This window comes from Ambystoma mexicanum, chromosome 4q (assembly GCF_040938575.1).
Source record: "Ambystoma mexicanum isolate Mex_15411 chromosome 4q, UKY_AmexF1_1, whole genome shotgun sequence".
Lineage (NCBI taxonomy): Eukaryota > Metazoa > Chordata > Amphibia > Caudata > Ambystomatidae > Ambystoma > Ambystoma mexicanum.
Window position 1 is genome coordinate 1,108,717,471 of NC_090928.1, and position 24,414 is coordinate 1,108,741,884.

The window sequence follows — 24,414 nt, forward strand, 5'->3', positions numbered from 1 at the left end:
GTGGATTGATCTTTCAGATTTCAGCTTAGGGCAAAATAGCACTAAATGTTTGAGTGACTCTTTGGCTAGCAGACAAAGTCTACATTCAGGTTTTAGGTGCTCATTATTCTTCCATAAGCGAAGACGTTCAGTAGTTTTGAACAAATTTAGCCTGAACAGTAAAAACAGCTTTCTTGCTTGTGGATTTGGAAACAGAGTATTGTAACGCTGCTGGGTATTGAAGGCACGTGCTTCCAGTGGCACATCACACATCGATTTGGACATCGCTCTCTTTGTGCATGTATGCTCCCAGCCAATGCGCCAGATTTTAAGCTTTGCCGCATCCGGATTTTCATGGAGCAACTCGCTCTTGATGTCGAAATTCTGTAGTAATTCTTCATACCTGTTTGACCACATTGTGATGAAATTGGAGTTACCAACTGAACCATCATAGAAGATGTCATATTGAGGAATTTGTGCTCTAGAACATGTTTTACGATACAAGTTTAGTAGACTCCAGCTAATCCTGGCATGAATCGATATTATCGACAGTTCGTATCTTATACAGGCAGTCTTCACGCCTTTCGGGAGTGTTAATACTTTAGACCAAAAGCAGTTCTCTGAAGAGTCCCAAATTTCATAAGAACAGCCGAAAGCATTTTCAGCCCCGTATGTCAGTACGGGGATTACCTTCTGATGGTAGAAGGCCAGCACAGGTTTTAACGAGAATTTACCATATCTTTTGTGGATAATTAGTGCCTGGTTTGCTAGTTGTTTGCATTTTCTTCTTATGTCAGCCTGCCACGGTCCATCCGTTATTGATGAGCTTATGAGCATTCCCAGGTATTTAACACCCAGCCGCCTTTTAGGTTTTGCAGGACCAGTATTTCACATTTTTTCGTGTTGATCAGTAGTTGATTAGATGTAACATATTGTTGAACTGCGTTTAACTTTCTTTGCAGCCCAATGGGCGTCCGGTCCAGGATGATCAAATCATCAGCATATAGTAGCCAATTTAAGTGTGATTTGGCCACTTTCGGCGGAAATGATTTTGTTGCTCCAATTGCTTCACCTATGTCCGATATAAAAAGGCCGAAAAGTACTGCAGCTAACGGACACCCCTGTTTGACTCCTTTGGAGGTGTTTATTACTTTGGATAATTGCCCCAATTGATCCAGCCTTACTCGGATAGAGGTGTTTGTGTGCAGTTCTTTGATTGCCGCTATTAAATCTGACGGGCATCCCCAACGCTTCAGTTTTTCCCACAGGATCGCTCTATTGATGGTGTCAAAAGCATATGAGAAGTCTATAAAAGCTAGATAGACCTTCGTGTTTGACTTTATCTTTGACTTTATCGCTGTCATTTTAATAATGTTTAGCAGGAGTAAATTCAGCGAGCATCCCACCTGCTTCACGAAACCTGATTGGCGTTTATCCACGTGGTTCGAATTTTGTGACCAGGCTACGAGTTTTTATTGGAGCATAGGGGCGTAGATCTTACCTAGGACGTCTAATAAAGCAATTGGACGATAGTTTTTCGGGTTTGCTCTGTTGCCTTTTTTGAAGATAGGTACAACTATCGCGGTCTTCCAGGATTTTGGCGTCTGGCCACTTAAATTTACTCGATTAAACAACGTTACACAGAACTCTGCCCATTGCTCTGGATGTTGTTTTATAGTAAAATTTGTCAGGCCATCAGGACCAGGTGCCCGTGAATTTTTCGCTTTTTTAATAATGGTCACTATTTCATCTTTTGAATAAGACAAGGCCCACAGTTTAGGTGTTAGTTTAACAGGGCCGTCAGTTGAACAGATGCTTTGTATAAACCTTCGAAGTGAATTATCCAATCAGATTCAGACACCATACAGACTTGTATGGCTTTTTGTGGGGCGTGCTGATTGTTCATAAGCCTCCAAAAGTCTCTAGAGTTCTTGTTTTTTAAGACCGTCAACATCTGTTCTGCATCGTTTTGGGCCATTACATGCTTATGAGCTTTTAGCCAGTTTTTGTATCTCTGCTTAACCACCTTTACGTCTCGTAAGTATGTTTTGCCCTTTGTACACTTCAGCCTTCGGATGTCTTGACGCATAAGACGCTTTTGTGTCAGCAATTCCCGGTCAAAGCAGTGTTGGCGTACAAAGGCCATATTTTTAAAACCTGCTTGCATGGGCTTATAGTGTATCAGAAGATGATCATAGTCAACGTTTGGGCAGGTCTTGCAGTAGAGATTTACCAAATGTTCCACATCGTGTGTTTCGAGTCTCAATCTTACTCTATTGGAAACCACCTGGATTTGATGGGGCCATAGCTCTGATTTCTGTTTTGTCATAGTTGTAAATTCTGTTATTAGCATGTTGTGATCGCTTTCCGTCTTTTCAATAATTTTCAGCGAGGTTCTCCGAGGGTGTAGGGCTTCTGATACAAATATGTAGTCAATTGTTAACCTTTGCCCATCACGATGCCACGTGGGGGCTGGCGGCATATCATCACAAGTGTTACCATTTAGAGGTTGTACGTTTCTTAGGGTCAATTCCTTCGACCACGACTTGGCCAAAGAAGTTTTTTCCGGGCCTGATGGTTTAAAAAGGTTGATGTTTAAATCACCACAGATGAGAATGTTCGGCCAGCCATTTGTTTCCAGCAGTTCATCAACTATTTCCATAATCTGATCGACGAATACCTGTTTTCCAGCATTCGTGTGGTGCCAGTACAGGTTTACAACACATAACTGTGCCATAGGCGACCCTTCGTGTTTTAATTTTGACATTAATGTTGCTTGGATGAAAGGGGAGTAATTAGTCGAACTCGCAATTCTCCAGCCTGAGGATTTCCTAACCATGGTGGCCAAGCCCGACATCGGGCGTCCTTTTAAAGATTTTAAAGCAGGGTTTAAGGCCACCTCAAAGTCGTCCATTACTGGGGTTTCTCGTAGCCGGGTTTCCTGGAGACAAGCAATGTCGATTGATGCAAGCCAGTTTGATTTGAACAGGTGTGAAAAGCCACAAGTGTTCCAAGAAGCCAATCTACACCAAGCTTTAGGGGCCTCATTCCGGCATTATTGGGGATTTTTGCTGCACAAGGCTGCAGACAACCATTGCCACTCTTGCTTACCGCCACATTTCTACCATCACTTCACACTGCGTTTGTAATATACTCCCCATCTCAAAGCATGACTCCAAATAACAGCCTCCACACCATCCGTTCTGGACAACAGCACCAAACCAAACAGACTTTCCTATACTTGTCAGCTCACGCACGATCGTGCAGAAATACGCAAAGCCAAAAATCGGTTTACGGGGGCATAATCTCCAAAGCCCTACACCCTACCAGAGAACTCTTTAAACTTCACTCGGAAGGAATTCAATACCCCTGCCTCACTCACTAACTCACCTACTTGCACTCAATCCCTCTGTGACGCCCTCTCTGGCCACTTCCACAACAAAGAGCTTGAGTGACAAACTGTCATCCTGTCAAAAGTCTCAACCTTCTCCTCGGCTGTCTCTTCAACCCCATCACAATCCCCCACAACCATCCAACAAGATCCTAGATTCTCATCAATCAGACTACAAGCCCATGCAGGGAACACTGTCCTGCTTTTTTTCCATTAGGGACGATCTTAAAAGGCACACAGACTGCTGCAAGATTGCTGCTACACTTAGGACCTTCAGAGCACATTGCGCCTGCCCTCCAAGTTCTCCATTGTCTTCCGAACGGTTGTCGCGCTACCTTCACATCGATGTGTATCATCCATCGAGCCTTCTACAATAAAGGTTCCGAATACCTGCAGCAAATGTTTTCTCGTTATAGGCCCACCAGAAACCTCAGTTCTGGCACAACTCTCATAATTCCAGTGACCAAATTAACTCTCAGTACAAGCTCCCAAAATGTGTAACTCACTCCCTGTAAACATCTGCTGCATAGAAGACCACCTCCTCTTCAGGAAAGCCCTCAAAACATGTCTCTTCCCCCATGCATAGTTAATCTGATTGCCTTGCACTACTCAATAACCTACCCACACACAATTTGACACATACTTCAGCAGCCATGGCTATCTTCCTCCCCTAAGTCGACCCCACTCACAACAAACCTAATCCATCCCACAGCCTGCTTATATAATCACCCAACCTGCTCTGTTGTGATGAGCGGCATGCAATTTTGAATGAACTTGGGCTCTCTTAAACATCAGTTTTCTAGCGTCCCATGCATAGCAACAGAGGTTTGAATCCCGGGTCCGCACTTAGAAACTGAACTCGGGTATTGTATTAGGCGCATTATTAAAAAAACTCTCATCCTCAAACCTAACCCCCTTTAAGATTGTTTCTGCCACCTCTATCCTGGTGATTGAAGATGCATACAGCACCACAGGGCTAGTACTCGTGGTTTACTCACTCTATTTAAGAAGCCCAGCAACATCGTGTCAATCCAAGGGCTCGCCCCATTCAAGAAATAGCCTCAGCCTTCAATAAGTCATCCCACACCAGAGCCACTCATCCACCTACCAACATGTTACACATCCTAACTCTAAAATTAGGAACTCTTTCAATTCCACCTGTATCCCACACTCGTTCCAATTTCAATAACCAAATTGAGCCAGCAACTACTTCTAAGTTCTGGTCAATAATAACATGTCTCATACAGGACGGTTATGCGCGGCAACAGTAAATACTTTGAGCAAAAAACTGTGACCTAGGAATGCGCAATCATATCTCCTACCATGGAACGTATGTAGCTTCAATGAGGTACCCCACAGCTACGGCACTACCGGATTGACTGAACTCTAAAGGAAAACATCCATCCCACATTTAGTCTAAGTCCACCCACCACCGACATTTCAACAAACCTAGCCGAGGACCAACATTGGGGGAGACACAGTCTATCACACTGACAAGGTAGGACGAAGTCATTATTTCCTTCCGCTTTGATGGTTCAATGTTATATGCAGCTTTCCTGTTCCCCTTGTGCTCAGGAATCCATGTGTCCTAAATTAAACATCAGTATGGATGCCTGTCATAAATCACCAATGTATCAATTGAAAAGGATATGGTAACCAAAAAAGGATACAATTGGTAGGGCTCTTCCGGATCCTTTTTCACACGACTTGATTGTAGGTAGGTCAAATTAGACCTTCCAAATGATACAACTCTTTGACTGATGAAACAGGCAGAGAGATGGATCACTGGAAAGGGCGTGGGTATTGTATCGGAAGTACGCCTAGGATAGATAAAGTATCATCAGAAACTGTCCCAAACTCAAATCACTATGATAGCACAGTATTAGCATTAATTCAAAACACTGACCTTATGGCAAAAAACTGAAGTATTCAACGAAAGTCTCTTGAAGAAAACCAAGAGTTGAACCAACGACAAAGGAGGGGAAGATTAGTAAGGGAGACTTATCCCGAACGGCACGAGGCTCACGCTAGATACCGGGTTGGTGCACCACAGGATAGCGTCCAAAGTACTGTGCACAATCACCTTCCAATAGTTCATGAAATACTTCCTTTCCCACGAAGAACAAAAATTAGAAGTTCACCTGTTAACTGTCACAGGTACCAAAGGTTCAAAGTAGTTCAGAAAACCATGTGCAGGATTGCACGCGACAGCGTACACGCAGCCAGGACAGCCGCGCTTGGAGACAGTGTTTCTGCGTGGAGATTTAGCACGCAAACAGGATACGCGCAGCCCAGGACAGCCGCGCTTGAAGACAACATCCGCGTATGGAAATTTGGCACGCAAACAGGATACACGCAGCTCAGGACAGCCGCGCTTGCAGACAGCGTCCACGTGGAGATTTGGCACGCAAACAGGATATACGCAGCCCAGGACAGCCGCGCTTGAAGACAATATCCGCGTGAAGATTTGGCACGCAAACAGGATACACGCAGCCCAGGACAGCCGCGCTTGGAGACGGTGTCCGCGTGGAGATTTGGCATGCAAACAGGATACACGCAGCTCAGGACAGCCGCGCTTGCAGACAGCGTCGAGATTTGGCACGCAAACAGTATACACGCAGCCCAGGACAGCCGCGCTTGGAGACAGCGTCCGCGTGGAGATTTGGCACGCGAACAGGATACACGCAGCTCAGGACAGGCGCGCTTGAAGACAGCGTCCGCATGGAGATTTGACACGCGAACAGGATACACGGCTCCATCAATTAGCGTGTGGAGGAAAACACGCTCCAAAAGGCCAAAGAAGTTGCTGAAAGGAATGCGAGGACGCAGGTCCGGAGTTCAGCTACAAAACGCCAAAAATGAATTAATCAGAAGCAGCGATCGACGTTTACACGCTGTTTATGTACGTACTGCCATGATACACGTGACGGAACTAAGTCACGTGAATCTAACGACGTGAAAAATGCAGACGTCGTTTTCAGGGCAATGCATCGAACAACCTCCATTTCGAATAGAATGGTCTAGTGGTTCTATGGGCGTAACTCATTTTGTATGGAGAGGTTGTTCCCGGTCCAGAGATATGTCCAGCAGGCATGACAATGCCAAGGCATAAAATAAGCAGTATCGCATTGCAATTTGCAATATAATAATGATGTTTTGCTATGTATGTTAATAATCATTTCGCACCAACTGCGATATGATTTCCACAGCAAAAAGAAAAGAAAAAAAAAATTGTGCCTTTAAGGTTGTTCTGTCTCTGTGCACAGTGTGCACTGCAGGCGAGGCAGAAGCGCCCGCGCTGGGCTAAAAACATTGTATCAATGTTATGTCAGCCCAGCCCTGATGCAGCGTCATCACGTCAGCCGTGAGAGGAGGATCTCAGCCCCTTCTCACATTCAGGCTCAACGTTCTCGGGTAAGGAGGCCGAGGGAGTCACAGTGGTAGGGGAGGTTTGAGTGGGGGAGCTGGGCCCTTTTGATGCAAATGTGTTTGGGTGCTGGTGTTAGTGTCTGACGATAATATTTCTCCCACCCATTTGGGCCGGAGGAATATTATTCTCAGCCACTTGCTAACACCAGCACCCGCCGCCGTAATAACGCAGCCTTCTGCCTTCTACTGTGTTATTATGGCGGGTGCTGGGTGTTAAGAGAACGTCTGCTCTCTAACACCCAGCACACGCCGTAACAACGCAGCCTGCTGCTCGTGGGTGTTAGAGATCGGCTGCTCTCTAACACTCAGTCAGTTCAAATTGAAATATGCATATTTCATTATATTGCCTTTTCACAACCACCCAAATTGCATAGGACAAAAGGCATTCGCCTTCCATAAAATCAACACGTTACGATGTGCACATGTAAACTCCAAGAACCAATACAAAGGTTTTCCCTGAAATTTGCAGTACCGAACTTGGACATTTCACCTTAGTTATTTTTCATCAGGTTATGTAGTGCAGTGGTGAGTTGCCCAGCCTGCAAACCTGATGGCTGTGGTTCAATGGGGCTGAGTCCACCCTAACCTGGGCAAAAAGAACAAAAGCAGAAGAAACGCACGTTAGCATTGAAAGTCGGCAAAAAAGAATGAAAGGTGAAGCAAAATAAACGCGCGTTATTTTGTTTCACCTGCATTCTTTTTGCCAATGTGATGGAAGCGTTAGTCATTGCTGCAGAGATAAAGCCACACTCGGGCAGGGAGCCGGCGGCACAGTCCTGCAAGCAAAACAAAAAAAGCAATCAGTGAAAGCTTTCTCCCATCAAAATACCTGAGATTCCAGGGTCTTTCCTCCCTCCCTCCCTGCAAACTCCCTCATACCCCCACCAGACCCCTGTTCTTCCTTTCTTTTGTTTGTCTCCCCCTTCCCCAATGGCATGCACACACACATTAACTCCCACACATGCCTTCTCTCTCTTCTGGCCTCCCACCCTCGCGCTAGTAACTCATTCAGGCACCCATCTTTCACATCCTCTTTCTCCTGCTCTGCACATTTCGTATCTTTTAACTGACCCTTATTTTCAACATTCCACTTTCCCTGGGCTCATTTTCACGTGTAGGCACCCTTTCTAGCACCCTGCGGTCTCTCATGCACCCAGTCATAAAACACATGTACTCTGTCTCTACCAGCTTCCAACACACCCCTTCTCTTGCACCCTGGCTCTCTCCAACCCCATCTCTCACACTCTTTAACCCTGGCTCTTTTGAAGCCTTGCCCAAACTCGTCTCTCGCAACATAGTTCCTGACTCTTGCACCAAAGCTCTCATTCTCACACCATAGTTCTCACTCTTGCATCCTAGCTCTCACACTTAGCCCTCTCAACATGCACACTCACTACTCACACTTATTCTTCAGAGGTACATAGAAATCATTTCTGCATTCTTGCTAATTCTACTAAGGGTACAACTTATTCTGGTGACATTCAATATTAGTACAAACTTGCTCATCAAATTAGTTAATTTGCTAATCAAAAGAATTTTAATTAGCAAAATCTGCTAATCAATTTTTGAAAACTAATTTATGCCTTGGATGGAATCGTGTCACAACAATTTTCAGATTGAATTGGATATCTTAGAAGCCTATTGATTCCTGCTGCAAGATATACTGCAAATCACTTAGGCCCATAACCTGTGAGACGCTGACACAGCCTTGCAGGTGCCTGACTTGCCGCTCATGCTTTCTACCTCTTGAACCAGTGCTTCAACCGTTCGGTCATCCAAAGTCTATCACTGGTGGGAAATTCCTCCACCAGAATGAGATAAGAGTCGACCGATGTACTCAATTGGCCCACATTCAGGTTTATTACCTGACCATTTCACTTTACCTTTCTTAGAAATACTGGACACTAGCACACAATATCAGAAATTCTTATTTGCATGCAAACATTTTACTGCTCACTGCACTTGTTTTCCACAAACATTGCATCACAGAGTCTAGAACACCTGTTGTGAGGCTGTATTTTACTAACACACTCTTGGCTTCTGGGGCTGATCCAGCAACTTAAAATAGCTCTGTCCGCCCAGCGCTGCGGCCCATAGAGTACAGCTGAGTGCCATGAAAAATTCAGACCAGCTGTCACATAGTCATTGACACATTCCTGCTTAATCCTAAACTCACTCCAGCCTTTTCTTTGTCTTTGGACTATTCACGTCCACTATTAACTATACTACTGCGTAAGAAATATCAACCCCTTGCTTGCAATGCGATTCTCCAATGTTTCACACCTGTTCAGACTACGGTCTGCCTAAAGGTCATCGAAACCAAAGCACTTCGAAGCCATAACCCATGGCAGCAGGCACCATCCAAATACCACATAACATATCAAGCAGCATGCAGTGTGAAACAAGCACTAAAAGCAACTTTAATATTTATTTGCACGAACTAGAAGACTGAAGTGGCCAATTACCTACATGATGGTATGGCCTGAAAACCTGGCTTCACCACTTAACCAAGTGTGGGATCCTGGTGAAGTCATTTAATTTCGTTGTTCCTTAGTTGCCAGAATCAGGGTATTCCTGGATGTGATTCATTTTACAGTCTTTATCATTAAAATACAGCCTTACACCAGGTGTTCTAGACTATAATGTAGCTTTGAGACGTCCCAACAATTATGGTTTGTGAATAGTGACAATTGTAATTGGTTATTTATGACGTGCTTAATACCCAGAGTTTTATAAGCACGGACCCGGGGATCGAACCTATGTTGCTCTGCATCTTCTTGCTTCCAAGACGAGGGTGTTGCCTCTGAGCTATCCTCTCGAGACAATGCTTTCTTTATTGCAGCTTCTTATTCAACATTCAAAGAAATATGGGCAGTTTACAAATATTGGGACACCTTCAGTATCTTGGGTATATTCCCAGTAGCTGATGCTGATTTTTAGATGAGTTTTAGTAAATAAATATTGTTACTGTTGGGCTCCCACTGTAGCTACAGCTGTCCAGGTGATGACGCGTTGTTTCATGGACTGTAGTCTCCATAGCATGGTCTGTGCAAGAAAAGCGGTCTGTGAGGTGTAAGTAGGTAGATGGTTAAAGGAACAGAGAGTTCTGGAGAGACCCGCAGTGGTGAGGGCAGGAGTAATTATTGTGGGCTTTTTGATGCATGCTGATCGAACAGATTAAAGAGGAGAGCAGAATTGGGAATGCCAGTTGTGGTGTCTCTGTACTAGTAAGAACGTTTTTTAAGGTAGTTTCTGAATGACAGTAGACGTATTTTGTGGTTGTGTGATATAGGCTTGAGATGCACTTAGTGGACCCATCCCAAAGAGTGATTGTTATCCCATATAATTGTAACTTGTAGTGACATATCCTACCATTTTGTCTAGCATGGAAGTTTTCTCAACCAACCTCTTTGGCTAGCATTTTCCTGTGTGTCATACTATGTGCATTGACTCTGCCATGTTTTGCATATAGGGAAAGGATGTCTTGTTTCTTAGTAGTTCTTAGGAAAGACCAGGATTAAGTTTGTTCCCATTTTATAATGTTTTATGTATGTTTTTCCCCCTTACTAGAATCTTAGACCTCAGGAAAGTCGGAATATGTTCAGTGGCTCGGTCAGCATTCCTTCGATCACCAAATCACGCACAGAACCTGGCCGCTCCATGAGTGCAAGCAGCGGACTGGGAGTCAGTAAGTCACCCTTATTCATGCCTTGACTCTATTACACTGTTGCCTGCTCATATGTCTTTCTTGATATAGGTTCGTGGTTGATGATAAAAGCCCTTTATTGCTGCATATTATGGAACTAAAGCAGACTACAGGGAAATGATTACATGTTCAAACTGTAGATGAGCACTGCATATTGCAGAACTGCGCAATCGATTAGTCCGTTGGCACTCATCTTTTCCAAAATGTAATTGTTTTGTATTCCCAAGGTAGGGCCCACACAATTCAAATTACACTAATGCTGGTGTAAAACAAACCTCCCTCCATTGCCACAGTGAGTCCTACCCACACTTGTATGCAAGTGTGCAATGCATGGAGTTCGCAGTTGTGGAGAATTTCTGGGCAACATAATTTTGCCTAGGCATTTTACTCTTTCAAAAGTCTCTGAATGAAACTGTTACTGTGATTTTGAGAATGCATGTTTAACAGATTGTCCATGTTGGGCTTCTAGTGTGATATTCTGAGTGTGATGACATGATTTTTTCGTATAATAATAGAAATCATTTAATGTCGAAATATGAGAAATTTAGATTGTTCAATTAAGCGATGTAGACGTGAGACATTTTTTCAATTTTAAAAGGTATGGCTTGGCTTCCGATTGTTGTTAGATTGACAATTCCTGATTAGAAAACTATTGAAATATTGTTTCAAAGAATCAAATACATTGATAGTAGGGATTTTAGGGTGTATTACAGTAAGCAATGTTTCTAGACCCTCTTGTAGTGCGGAGACAAATGGCTGTGAAAAATTCCCACCCTGTCGATTTGCTTTGGTTGCAGGTGCCAAACCTTGCGTACTGAACCTGCCCATCAACGTTCATAAATTGAGTAGTATTTATTCTACAGATAATGCATTTAAAGTGCTATGTAGAGGATACATCATAAATATAATAATATAAAACTATATTCTCCCGCATTTGATCTTTCATAGATTCACATGCTATGAATATTCCCCGCCGTCAGGCTGGGGAATCCTTGGTTACCTTATGTTTGCATTGCCTCAAGCAAAGAATGTTTATGTTGTGTAGGCTGTCACCCTCTTTATGGGTGCATTTGGTCCCAACCAATGGGACATCAAGTAGTTGGACCTTCCTCCTCATCCTCTCCTGAGATTCTAACCTTGTGTCACGCTGATGGGAGTTCTTAAGATTTCTCCTCTCAGGAAATTATTACTACAGTGGAACATAGGAAGATAGTTTCTTCAGAGCTGAGGACATCAGTTTGTTTACAACATCTACAGAGGACAGCAGTTAAGTGGGAATGGAGAGTAGAAAATCGTTCTATATAAGGCCTGTGCCACTTGTGGCTTTGAAAATGTCTTTGAGGTGGACATGCATACCAACTGTATCTACTGCATGTACGCTAACCACATGGTAGAACAGTGTGATGGGCTTTAGCTTAAAGACCCTTAAAGACAGACATCAGTGCCTTGTCTGTTGGCTTCAACCAGGAGTATGACCATTCCTAGGGGCTAGAGACCGCTCTCTAAAGGAAGAGCAAGATCTGAAGAAAGGCTACATAAAAATATAGGCAGCACGAGAAACACGCTGTGAGCTGTTGTCGGTGCGGGAGGCCTCGTGGTTGAAGAAAATGGGACCCTTGATGCCTAAAAGCTCCCTTTGTTGTCAGACAAGCAGTCAACCGAGTTGAGGAAAAGCCTGTTGTCATTGGAAACATCACCAGATACACTTAAGCCTAAGGTGAGAAAACCTTCAACAGAGCCACGGATGGCAAGCCAGTTATCATAACAGACCTCAATTATGAATGGCTGAGTAGTCAACAGAGAAACAGCAAGCACTGATCACGATTAAAGGCACACAGGAGACAGGGGCAACTCCCCCAGGTATAGTACCTCTTATATCAATTCCAGAAAGCACAGAGGGCATTCAACGGCATGAAAAACATCCCCAAGAGCAACAGGATGCCGGTGTCACCCATTGCAGACTCAGAGGTCATTCCGGAGGATATCTTGCAACATGAGATATACACTGACTTTGAGGCACAATAAGTAGAACACGCACAGTTTTCAGAGGCACAAGTCTCCAACCCCCCTCCCGCAAAGGACTCCTCTCCTTGAGTGCAAGAACCCAAGGATGGAGAACTAACGTGCACCGATGGGGCTGCTCCCCAGGACACAGCAACATCAACCGCAACACCGTCGTCACAAACAGATGACAACTGGGATACGGACACACTGGTCGATGGACCTCCGGAAGAGGCGCAAAAACCCTCCCCGCCAGACAACATCACGGCTTTCCAGAATATGATCACCAATTGCTTTCCAAGAGTTTGGCCTAGTTGCATCTGAAGACAAGAGGGAATGCTTCCTTTTTGATCCTATGGCAAAGAGGAGTTAAGCAGTGGTCTCCATCCCAATTTTGGATCACGTATGGGAAGAAGGACTAAAACACTGAGACAGCCATTTACGGAGCATGCTGTGAAGGTCAGACCAGACAAAAAATGTAATCCACTGCAATCAACTTCAAAATGTCTCAAATCATAACCCCATGTATCTGTTGTTTCAACCGCAGTGGGTAGTAAGGCATGGTCTGACAAGCAGAGGTGTGCGGCTCCCCCGGAGAATGAGGGTCGCAAGCAGGATGCCCTGGAAAGAAGGTGCTAGCGTAGGCGCTACCAGTCAAGGTGGCTAATTCCCTTGCCATCGTCGCACAATACGACCCAGAAATGTGCTATAGACTGGACCCCATACTAAAAAATCTGACAGAGTAAAAAAAAGGAAAGCGGCGAAGGCCATCCTCAAGGAAGGGGAGTAAGCATTGAACCACAGCATTGACATTGCTGGAGGCCTGGCAGAGGCATGTTTTAAACAGATCAGCAATGGCGTGGTGTTGAGACGCAAGGGGTGGCTCAGATGCATGTAGTTTAGGCCAGTAGGCCTAAAATAGAGAAGGCCATTAAGGCAGACTCGGATATAGTGCGCTCCCTTACATCAATACAAGGGTATCAGGTAATAATATCGCCATATATATGGTCGCCGTAAATAATATAGCCGGGAAAATGTCGTTGCAATATTATTTGGGTGACAATATATATGGGGACAGGGGCAAAAAAGAAAAAAAAAAGTATGGGGGTTGCGGGGGTGTCCCCCGCATGTTCCATGCAATAATGTCGCCACAAAAAAACGGCCATTTTGCATGGCGAGATTTTTGTGGCGACATTATTACATGGAACCAATACAAGGCTGCAGGTCCTTTCGACCCTTCAGGGGAGCCTCAGGAAGAGCAGGATCTTCCGCCTCCACTATGGGAGGCAGGTCATAAACCAAAGGTTTGTTGTATTATTCACAGGGTTACAGGAAAACCTATCAAGGATATCAGAGGTCAAAACACTTCAGGCAGACACTGAGGCGTAAATAGGCCGCAAGCTCCCTAAAAGGGTGACATGGGAAACAGAAACAATGATTATACCCCAAGACAAAAGCAGGTGGGGGGAAACATGTCAAAGTATGTTCTGAACTGGCGACAGGTCACATCAGACAAATGGGGGCTAGGGGCGATAAACCATAAGATCTACTGGAATTTACAGATCTCCCCCCCCCCACCCCCAAAATCCTTGCAGGTCATCACACACCTACGCACATAAAAATACTACTACAAGAGGTAAAAAATATGTTATCAAAGAGGGCCATAGAGAAGGTACCAAGGCAATACAGGGGACGAGGGGTCTATTCCCAATACAAAACCAGAGGGCAAATGGTACCCCATTTTGGATCTGCGCAAGCTAAGCAAGTTCATAAAGAAGTTAACTATGGTGGCACTGCAGCAGGTGATAAAGGCGGTGCACCCCCTCCCTCTCATCCCCCCTTTGATTTTTCGGCATCAATAGACCTCTCGCACCAATATCCGCCACCACATCTATCCCTATTTAGAGGTTTGGCTCGTGAGGGCACCAACAATGGTCAGGACGCAAGCATCCACATCACAGACAGTGCAGCAGCTTCAAGAGCTCGGCTTCTCAATACATTACAAGAAATTCTCGCTTCTGCCATCCAAGAAATTGTTTTTTCTTGGGGCAGAATTCTCCACGGGAGAGCCGAGAGTGAGACCGTCAGCAGACAGAGCGAGCACGCTCATCTCACTTATCCTAACCTTCAACCCGGGGAAATGGCTAACAGTGTGCAGTTGCATGCTGCTACTGGGAACGATGGTATCATGCATCCCTCTTTTTACCCAATTGCAGATTCCATATACAGCCTCGACCGCAATCCACTTCCAGTTGGCCCCAGGTTTCAGGAATATGGAGAGAAAACTGTGAGGAGCCAGGAATGAGACACGGACACAGAAGATTCATGGTTTTTGGTTGTAGACTTTTTTTTACAAATAATAAGAGGTTGGGAAAATGCCTAACTCTCACTATTCTAGGAAGTATTTTCCCAACCTCAACAAAAACCAAATGGTCTGTTCTGCGTCAAGATGTCTGAAGCAAAGATGGCCTGTGTCTGAATTCCTATACTAGCCCTCTAGCCCTCACATTCTAAAAGTAACTCTAAAGTTTAAAGGGTATTGTCTTTGGCCTTGAAAGTGCACAATTGTTCAAGTTATAAAAAGAAAGATATGCATCCAATGAAAGTTCCAAGTGGACAATGTTCACAGTTCCATGGAATGGGTGCGATTCACAAACTTGCAGAACATCTGTAATACTCTCCTGCCAGTCTTTCTATGCAGTTCACTTCACACACTTGACTTTGCCTGTACACTCTCCTGCCAGGCTTTCTATGTAGGTCACTTCACACACTGGACTTTGCCTGGTATACTCCCTTGTCAGGACCTTAAATTCAAACTCATGAGTGCAAGATGCAAATTCATAATGCGCCTGATATTCTCTCGTGTCAGGATTTCTCTCATGCAGTTATTTTACAAAGTGTGTGTCCGATACTCTTAATATGTTATTCACCTTGATTTACAAAACACCTGGTATTCTCTCCTGCCAGGTCTTCTTCTTATCCAGTACAGGGGGGCATGGGTCTTCTCCAAGTTACCATTTCTTCCGTATCACTCATATTTATGTGCTTGGTTTCCAATTCTTTCCTCAAGAACTGGGATTATGAGGATTAAGGTAAATTCATACAGGGATGTATCACTCCCTGCTGTTGTGCATATTCTTTCAGTCTCACTACCTCTTTCCCCGGTTTCCCATCTCTCTACCATGGACTCACCAGTAGGCTGTTCTCCCCCTGTATTTGTTTGCTCTTGTTTGGGTCCTGTCTCTGCCTTTCTCAGTGTTCGGGCGGCTTTTTGTGACATTGACCCGGTCCTTTCCTTGCCCCTCTGCTGACACAAGGCTTGTCGGTTTTGTTTTCCTGCAGCGCCTCTCGCTCCTCCTCTCCTAAGGTGTCGCTGTATGCCGGCTGTGTTTTCTTGTGATCCCGGTGCGAAGCCTGTGACTGCTTCTCTCCTTGTGTAACAAATTATCAAGGTCTTTCCGTGTTGACTAGCTTACCACGCAGTGTTTTCCAGAAACAACATAAACAAAGGAGGTCCTACCTGGTCTTCGGAATCGGCTTGAAGCTATAGAGACTTCACCTGCTTCACCCTCTCCTCGCCTCAGACACGGCAAACAGAGGATGTGGCAGGGAAACCCTTGAAAGGGAAAAAACCCTGTGTTGCTTGTGAGCGTAGAGTAGTAGGTCGTGGTCTGGATTCCACTGAAGAAAAAGACGTGTAGACTAGCTGCGTGCCATTTTCGCTCGAGGGGATCTTTCCTAATAATGGATGTAGACGTCAAGGCAATCCGGATGCGGGAACCTGGATGGGTCAGTGGTTCGAGGGAGGTCTGGGACGGGAAAGGAAAAGGTAAGTGTTTATATGCAAAGAGGATGGCAAAAAGAAGAGGAGACAGTGGTTGAGACTCCCACCTACCAAGCCAGGGTATGATACTGATCGGGATAGAAGTGTGATTCCGGAAATGTATGCTGGGAGTCGTAGTCCGGGAACCAGCGGTTACCTGAATGTGACAGCAAGGAAATGTGGAAGTGTAAAGACACGGTCTTCCTAAAGATAGAAGAAAGTCTGGAAGATGACAGAGAGAAATATGACCTTCTAAGCTGTAAACGCGACGGGTTGCCGTTTCTGCGGCTGTAACAAATTTCAGCTCGTTAGAGTGGGATCGGAAGGCTGGAGTTGGTTTAGGAAGAAGGAGGGATTTAGGAGAAAGGGTTAGTATGAGGAAACTGCAGTGGCAGGTAAATAAGATATCGAGTAATGGTAACAGGTACTTCCTAAACGATAATTTACGGAGCATAACCACTATAAGCAGTAGCAACGCACTGCGGCTTCAGTTGCGGTTGCAAATGTATTGTGACCAGGTTTGGGGGAGGAGTTTCCCCAGGTAACAGTGAGAACTCTGGACTGTCAGCATGTGAGTGCGGCGCCATCCTGGGAGTAATGTTATGAAGTGAAGGCATATATGCCAGCGGCGCAGGAAAGACCATCTTCGTACACCTTTCGTAACACATTGATGGCGGTGCTCTCCAACAACGGCACAGTATTCCGCTGGTTCACCAGCTCACCAGTCTGGTGGGGAGTCTATGGGCTTGCCTCTCTTGTTCGCTGCCTCCACTCCAAAGCCCCCCAGGGTTTCGTTCCGAACGGCGACTGTCTTTCTCTCACCTGGTCCTTCCGCACCGCTCTACCCACAATTCACCATCTTCCCATACAGCACCTGGGAGAAATACCATTTGTGTCGGCTTGATATTTTAAAATGTCCTGGAAGCATGCAAATTGTTCAAACAACCAGAGCAAATTGTTTGGTTCTTAAATGTATTCTTCCTTACTCTGGCTCTCCTCCTCATCTCAGTACATTGAGTCAAAGAGGGATATTTTCTATATGTTGTATGAGGGTGATTTTGTTCAGTTTAACAATAGAACATGGGGGATAGGGAAATGGGATTTTGAGTGTTACTTGGGGGGATGGGGGATGTAAATACCATTTCTCACCTGATGAGGTCCTTCTATCTCCACCTCTCTGCCCCCGCTGGGTTGCCTCCACCCATGTGATCCTCCCTCAAATAGCCTTCCCCATGGTCACGATCATGTAGCGGCTGCCGTCCTCTGGCCACATGGGGAGAGGCTATCCCTGAGAAAGCAGTGATGACATTATCAGATTCATCACACAAGATACAGGTTACGACCAAAATGGTCTGAGAGCTTCAGTGGTGGGCCAACACACCCTACATCATAAAAGGCAATGCCTTTCAGGAACCACTGTACAACAAAATACTCATCACAGACATGTCCATGTTGAGCTCACATCGACCAGCTCCATGTCCGGGGACTATGAACATCCGAGGAGATGGTTCACCACATCAGTGTGCTAGAACTGAGGGCAGTGGGATGGGCGCTGAAATCCTTTCTGCCGATATTGAAGGGGCGTGCTGTAAGGATCCTGACAGACAATACTACAACGGTGTATTACCTCAGGAAGAATGGGGGCATAAGATCCACAACTCTGTCCCTGGAGGCAGAGCAAATGTGGCACTGGGCAATCCCCAATGGCATTTCTCTAGTCTTTCCACCTTCCAGCCTAAACAGGCAAACTACTCAGTTTCACGAGTGGGAGCTCAATGACAACCAGCTGCAGCTGCTGTTTTCAGAAGTGGGGGTCGCCGATCCGCAGACCTTTTTGCCACCAGTCACAACAAAAAGTGCATATGTTTGTTACGCTCACCTGGATTCCACAGGGGCGTCGAACGAAGCTGGACTGCTGCGGTCTCCACCACTGTGACTCGTAGCGAAGTGATGATCGACTGCACTTGCCCACTCAGTTTGGTCTGCCTGGTGCGCAAGAATATTTTCCTAAAAGCAGTAAAGGGGATTAGCCACCCTTGGTAGAGAGGTTACACTAACACTATTTTCCCTGAAAACTTCCAGTATTCCCCTTCATAAGGTCTCACCTTAATGTTTGGAAGGAGGAACTCTCCATCCTGCGTGGAGTGCAGGGGCGTGTAGAAGTTCAGTTACTTCACTGATCCAAAGGTATTTGGCAGAGTTCCAGACAACAATGACTCCGAGGTAAGTAAGTGTGTAAACCGAATGTATAGTTCTTTTAGAGTTCAAATGTCTGTTAATTCACTCTTGCTCCTTTCATACCTTTTCCCTTGCAGCGTGATCCAAGGAGTGAGTTTGCCTCGATGGATGAAGGTAGCGCTTAGGTAAGAGTCAGTTTGTACCAATCACTGTCTAGCAAGTAATATTGTTCCAAATGTCATTAACCAATAGTTCTCTATCTTCTTTGCAGGTGCGGCGCCTTGCCGAAAATGTCTAACGTAGGATGGTGACCAACGCTGCCTCGAACGGTAAAATTCCGAGTAAGTATCTTGCGGTAAGTAAAATAATGTCTTTGGTGGAACCCTGCTCACCTTTTGTTTTTTCTTGTCTTTTCAGATGCTGATGTTTCGGGCGGCGATTCAATGGGTGCTCGATTCAATGGGTGCTGCGCCAGGTCGTGGAGATGCTCCGAAGACAGGTGAGTATGGCGCGGTGCTGCAGCTGGCAATTTGACACGGTTTATTTTAATGTCTTTTTCCTTTATCCACAGGTGCGGCTGCTCCAGGAAAAGATGATGACCAAATGGAAATCTCCTTGTTCTAACCTTCTCTTCTTCTTTCCTTTTCTCTAGGATCGGCTCCGGACACAAGACGGGTGCGGCTGTAGACTGGATGCTGGACTGCAGACACGGTGAGCGTTACGCTGCTAAAATGCAGAATAACGTGAAGCGTGTGCTACTCTTCGGGCGTGGTTTAAATAGCATCAAAAAAGTAGTTCCCAGGTAAGAAGTTCCAGTACCACACCCAAACAGCAAAAAAGTTCCTAAAGGAAAGTAGTCCGTTCAGGCCTGTACATGAGTTCTTTGCAGGATGACCTGCATAGTTTAACGTTGGCAATATGAGCCTGGCGCATACTGCGCCAGGACTGAACCCATGTAGCCCCTAGGCGAGGTTTTGGGAATTCCTGTCTCTTCTTGGGTGCCTGTTCCCTGGACAGATGGACCTATTCCGGATGTCTGGGGGCAGGCATCGTGACAATGTTTTGCCAGTAGAACGCTGCAACGGTGGTCAATGAGGAGGAGGGGGGCGTGTTTTCCTTTGCATGTGTGAACCTGTTTGCCTACGCATTTCCTCCACTCCCAGTCATACGTCAGGCAATACAAATAGATCAGGTTGCATCCATGCCGAGTGATTCTAACCACACCAAACTGGTCACGCCAATTGTGGTACTTGAACCTGCTTCAACTCTCAGCGAATCAACCAATAAGAATGCACGATCTTTCCGGACATCACATCGCAAGACCACGGAAAAATCTTGCATCACGACCCTAAAGTTGACAGTGTGGCTCCTGATTTCACGGAGTTCGGCCAACTAGCAATTCCAAAGGACTGCAAAGATATCCTGGCTGTGACTAGCGATCCTTTCACTAAGAAGTTGTATAACCTCAAGTGGAAGAGGTTCTCTGCATGGTGTGAGACACAGCAGGGAGTCCACCCACTTCAGGTACAACCGGAACAGCTGCTTCCAAATCTACTCTACCTGGCGAGACAAGATCTTGCTCATGCATTCTTACGAGTCCACCTGCAGCGATTTCCAGATACACCAGAAAGTGTTATGAAATGATACTCGGAAATGGACAAATAAATAATGAATGTGGGTGAAAAATCTTTAAGCAAATATAATTCCTCACTAAAGCAACAATGCAAACACCCTAATAATCACAAAGAATGGATTACCAAAAGCACACAGTTCGAAAATGAATGGTAAGTTTAAAACAGATTGCAGTAAAATGACTCATCTAAAAGTTGAATTTTTCAATTCCCACCTTAAATTACCCAAATCTTTTCTGCTAAAAACAGGTGAAATACACTGATTTGGACTGAGAGATAGAGGTATATCACAGGAATATTCTAGAAGTGAAAGTAAGTCTGTAGCTGGTAAATTAGAGGAATTATACAAGATATAAAAAGGTGTGCTTTGAGTGAAATGAAGCCGTGAAATAGGAAAGGAAATCGGTTGTGACAAGAGCAGTTTTACTTTAAACTACAGTATTCAGGCTAGACCATCAAATATGGACACAGTAAGATCCAAAGTTGATTTGCAAGTTCAACCCTATCACCCCAGCGCCCAACCTTGGCGGAAACCAGTCCGATCACTCGAAATAGGACTAATGGCATAGGATTAGAGAAGACAAAATTGAAAAGAGAAATGGCGCTAGCACTAGAAATCAAGGGCAGGGTGGCATGGATAATTCTGACAGTTTTAACAAGTTATCAGGATAAGGATAGGATGTCTTAGAGAGTGAGATAAGGACAAAGGCAAGACAAGGTATACTATGGATTTCTTTGGGGTGGTGATTTATACTTACAGTCCACTTTTAGTTTTGGGGATTTTTGGACCGTCAATAGGGTCGTGTCATTACACAGCGGCACGCGTGGCAAACAGCTGGACAGTTCTGGTCACCAGATGGCACTTCTCGACTGGCAATTCTGGTCACTGGATACTAAAAGTCAGCTGGATGGCAGGATTACAGCGGGCATGCAGTTAGTGGGCAGCAAGCCAAGCTGGTTCAGGATGCAAAAGGTACCACACCATTCCCCTTTTTAATGGGAGATTAGTGGGTTTTCAGATTTGAGGCCTTGCTGGGAATAGGATCAGCACTGCTTGGGTTTTGCAGTGAGCCCTGGAGTAGGGTCAGCAATGCTTTGGCCTTGTAGTTGGGGTCTGGAATTGGGATGATGAATGGAACAGGAATGCAGCGCAGGAACTTCAGGAAGAGTGTGTGTCCAGAGTCTTGTCAGGGCATTTTATTTATAATGCACAGTGACATCATCGAAGTATATGGCTGGGCAGGGTCTGCTAAACACGCCTCTACCAACTGGATTGAGCAATCAATGTTGGCTGCCACCCCTAGGATGTGACTCGGTTTAGGGGTTGTACTTTTGTGAGGAGAAAAGACTTCCCACAGACCTTTTTGCCAAAAATCTGTCATAACTGAATGTACACATTTGTACAGTTGTGGCATATTTGCCAATGACATGAGCAGGCTACATATTTTATGCAGACAATTCCACTCCAACTCTGAACTCTTTGAGACTTTGTTTTGCCCCTCTGATACATTTTGGTAATTTTGAGGATGAAAGATTCGGGCCTAAAATTCCATTATTTTGTACACATTTGTCGTTTATCATAAGGGATGTAAATATAATAATTCACATTGGTATCATTGATACTTTTCTTATAATCCCCAATGCTTTGCCATTTCTATTCCGAAGGTGTCAGTGACTTCTACAATGTCTCAAATTATAAAACACAAATTCACTTTTAAACTGCAAGATTTTTACAGTCTTGCTGCAGAGATAAAAGTTTTTAAAGTTTATTTATAAAATAGTCTTCAGAAGCAAATGGCAGTCCTTTGTCCTGCACTGGACCATTTTCTTCTTTTTCAGCTACCACCAACTGTTGCTTCCCCCAAAGGGAGGATGGGTTTTTCCAGCTTGATTGAAGGTATATTGCCCCTTATCCACCTGCACTTTGATGTCCCAGAATTTCTATTGAAAGAGGCCCCATGCCCAGACTGAAGTCTGATTAGTATGTGAAGTTTCTTTGTCCTGGTCAGTCACAGTTTTCCAACCTAGCAATTATCACTTTCGTGTCCATGAAGTTTATGGTGGCTCCCTTCCTTGGGGGAAGCCTTAGCTCTTCCAACTAGAATAACTTGTTTTTGGAAGCTTGCAAAATCTAGCCAAGTCAGTTCAAACCCTTTATTTTCTTTTATTTGGTCCTAAATCAAAAAAACAAGCCTGTGGAATAAAAATAGCCCATATGTGTTTCCCAGCAGCCAACCCCTTCTCATTGCTAGGCACAGAAAAGCTTTCATTCAACATATTACTTGTCCTTTAAAACAGGCATTTATTTTTCTTTGGTTTGCAAAGCCCATTTTACACATGTGGTGAAAACTGCTAGCATTTATTTTCAAATTCGATTTTGCCATCTGACTTCCCAATACTGTCTTGCAGCCATAGTTAGTTTCTTGTATACAACAGTCTGTATAAGGCAAAGGTCTCCTGGAATTGACATGTGCACAGAGCTATGATTTCTTCTGCAGGGTTCATTCCTTTGACACTTCGTAGCACAACATAAAGTGTTTCCCGTGCACGGCAGAAAGTGAAGTTTCTTGGGCCTTTTTTCCAGATTTGGCTTAACAGGGCCTGTCATTCAGAAATCATGCCTGGTTTTGCTGAGGCACAATGACATATACTGAGCATGGCAGGGCCTTATTGATCCCAGTGGTTTAAGAAAGACCAGATGGAATTAGCATCAAAGCAGCATTTTTGAAAGGTGAAAAAGTTGCCTTTTCGATGGGGATTTCGGGGTTTCAGCAAAGCAGTGCTGCCTTTTCACTTTATTCCATTTGTATGTGTTAGAACACACTGGCACGCTCCTTCAGTGTGTCCCCTAGTTCCATCCTGCCTGATGTGTGCTTGGCAGGACGGTGCAGCCATCTTTTTGTTGCTGCAAAACGCACTTTTGAGGCCATGGCACTCACAAGAGCCAGTGCAGCCATTTTGCTGTATCTGTGCAAATGCAGCTTGGTGATGTGGAGAAATACTGTTGAGTGGGTCAATACATCCCACATAACCCCCCCACCCCTCGATTTCTTCTGAGATTCCAAGTTGAGCGAGAATCGGGCAAGTGGGATTCCTCAATGGGGCAAAGGAGGATCAGTCAGTTATGATTACTTCATCCATCAGATAGCGGTGTGTCGCGCTCCTCTCGCTGTCTCTGGTTGGAACCTGGACCGACACCCACAGCTTTCTCTGAGGTCTTCCTTTATGGTGTTGAGCGACACCCCGGATTTCCTTTGGCTTCTCATTTCCCGGCCCCCGGGGAGGTCCTCCGTGATAGTGAAAACACAACCAGTACAAATGTATGAAAGAAACACAAACTGGTTACTACAATTTCCCACTAACTGCCCTCCAATAGGGTTGACGGCAGTGGGATACGCATACGTTCAATACTGACAGTTGACAATGAAGAAAAATACTCCCTGTTACATAATTATATTTATAAATCCTATCGGTTCCTTCTGGTTCTTCTTTTTCTTATTCTCAGATTTCAGATGTCTCCTCTATTTGGTTCTCTCTGGGCTCCTAACTTTGTTGCAAAGTATGCCTAGGGTGACATCTCTCTAACTGATTGATATGGACCCATTTCTCTTCTGTTAATTCTCCTTTGGCGATTCGGATTCTGTAGGCGACAGGTGAAGATTTATCTACAGTTTCAAAAGGACCGCGCCAACTGGGCAAATATTTCCGCTCTTTGGTCTGGTTCCTTAGGAAATTGTACAAGTAGACCCTGTCTCCTACTTGGTATTACGTTTTGGTTGTTTTTAGATCATATTGAGTCTTCATACCCTCTGCAGATCTTTCTAGATTCCGCTGAGCGTACGCAAAAGCATGGTGAAGGTGTTTTCTTAGATTCTCAACATACTCATGAGTCGTGGAGGCATATAACAGTGTCTGCTCTTGTGTTCTATAGAGCAGATGCTGAGGCTATACCATCCTTCGTCCAGTCATCAGCACAAATGGAGACATCTTAGTTGCAGAAGGTGTAGACCTGATGGCCATCAGGACAAGCGGTAATCGGATTTCCCAACTTGGCCCAGAATCTGCCACAAACATTTTTAGAATGCTCACAATGGTTTTATTGTACCTCTTAATTCCACCACTAGAGGACTGGCGGTATGCAATGTGAAGTTTACTTTTTACCCCAAGTATCTCCCACATCTTTGTCATCACTTCACTGGTGAAGTGACTACCTTGGTATGACTCAATCCTTTGGGGTAGGCCAAAGCGCGAGAAGATGTGGTTGATCATCAGGGCA

The 24,414-nt window shown here is 44.8% G+C and overlaps 1 protein-coding gene across 2 annotated transcripts in view; it reads left to right on the forward strand.

Moving 5' to 3' along the window:
- CDC42BPA (CDC42 binding protein kinase alpha) overlaps window positions 1–24,414 on the forward strand; it is a 1,600,792-nt gene that overhangs the window by 1,553,199 nt on the left and 23,179 nt on the right. For both annotated transcript variants that reach the window (XM_069608679.1, XM_069608678.1), the window contains one exon: window positions 10,370–10,487. In XM_069608679.1, the coding sequence (XP_069464780.1) occupies window positions 10,370–10,487 (118 nt within the window). The remainder of the gene's footprint in view (window positions 1–10,369; window positions 10,488–24,414) is intronic.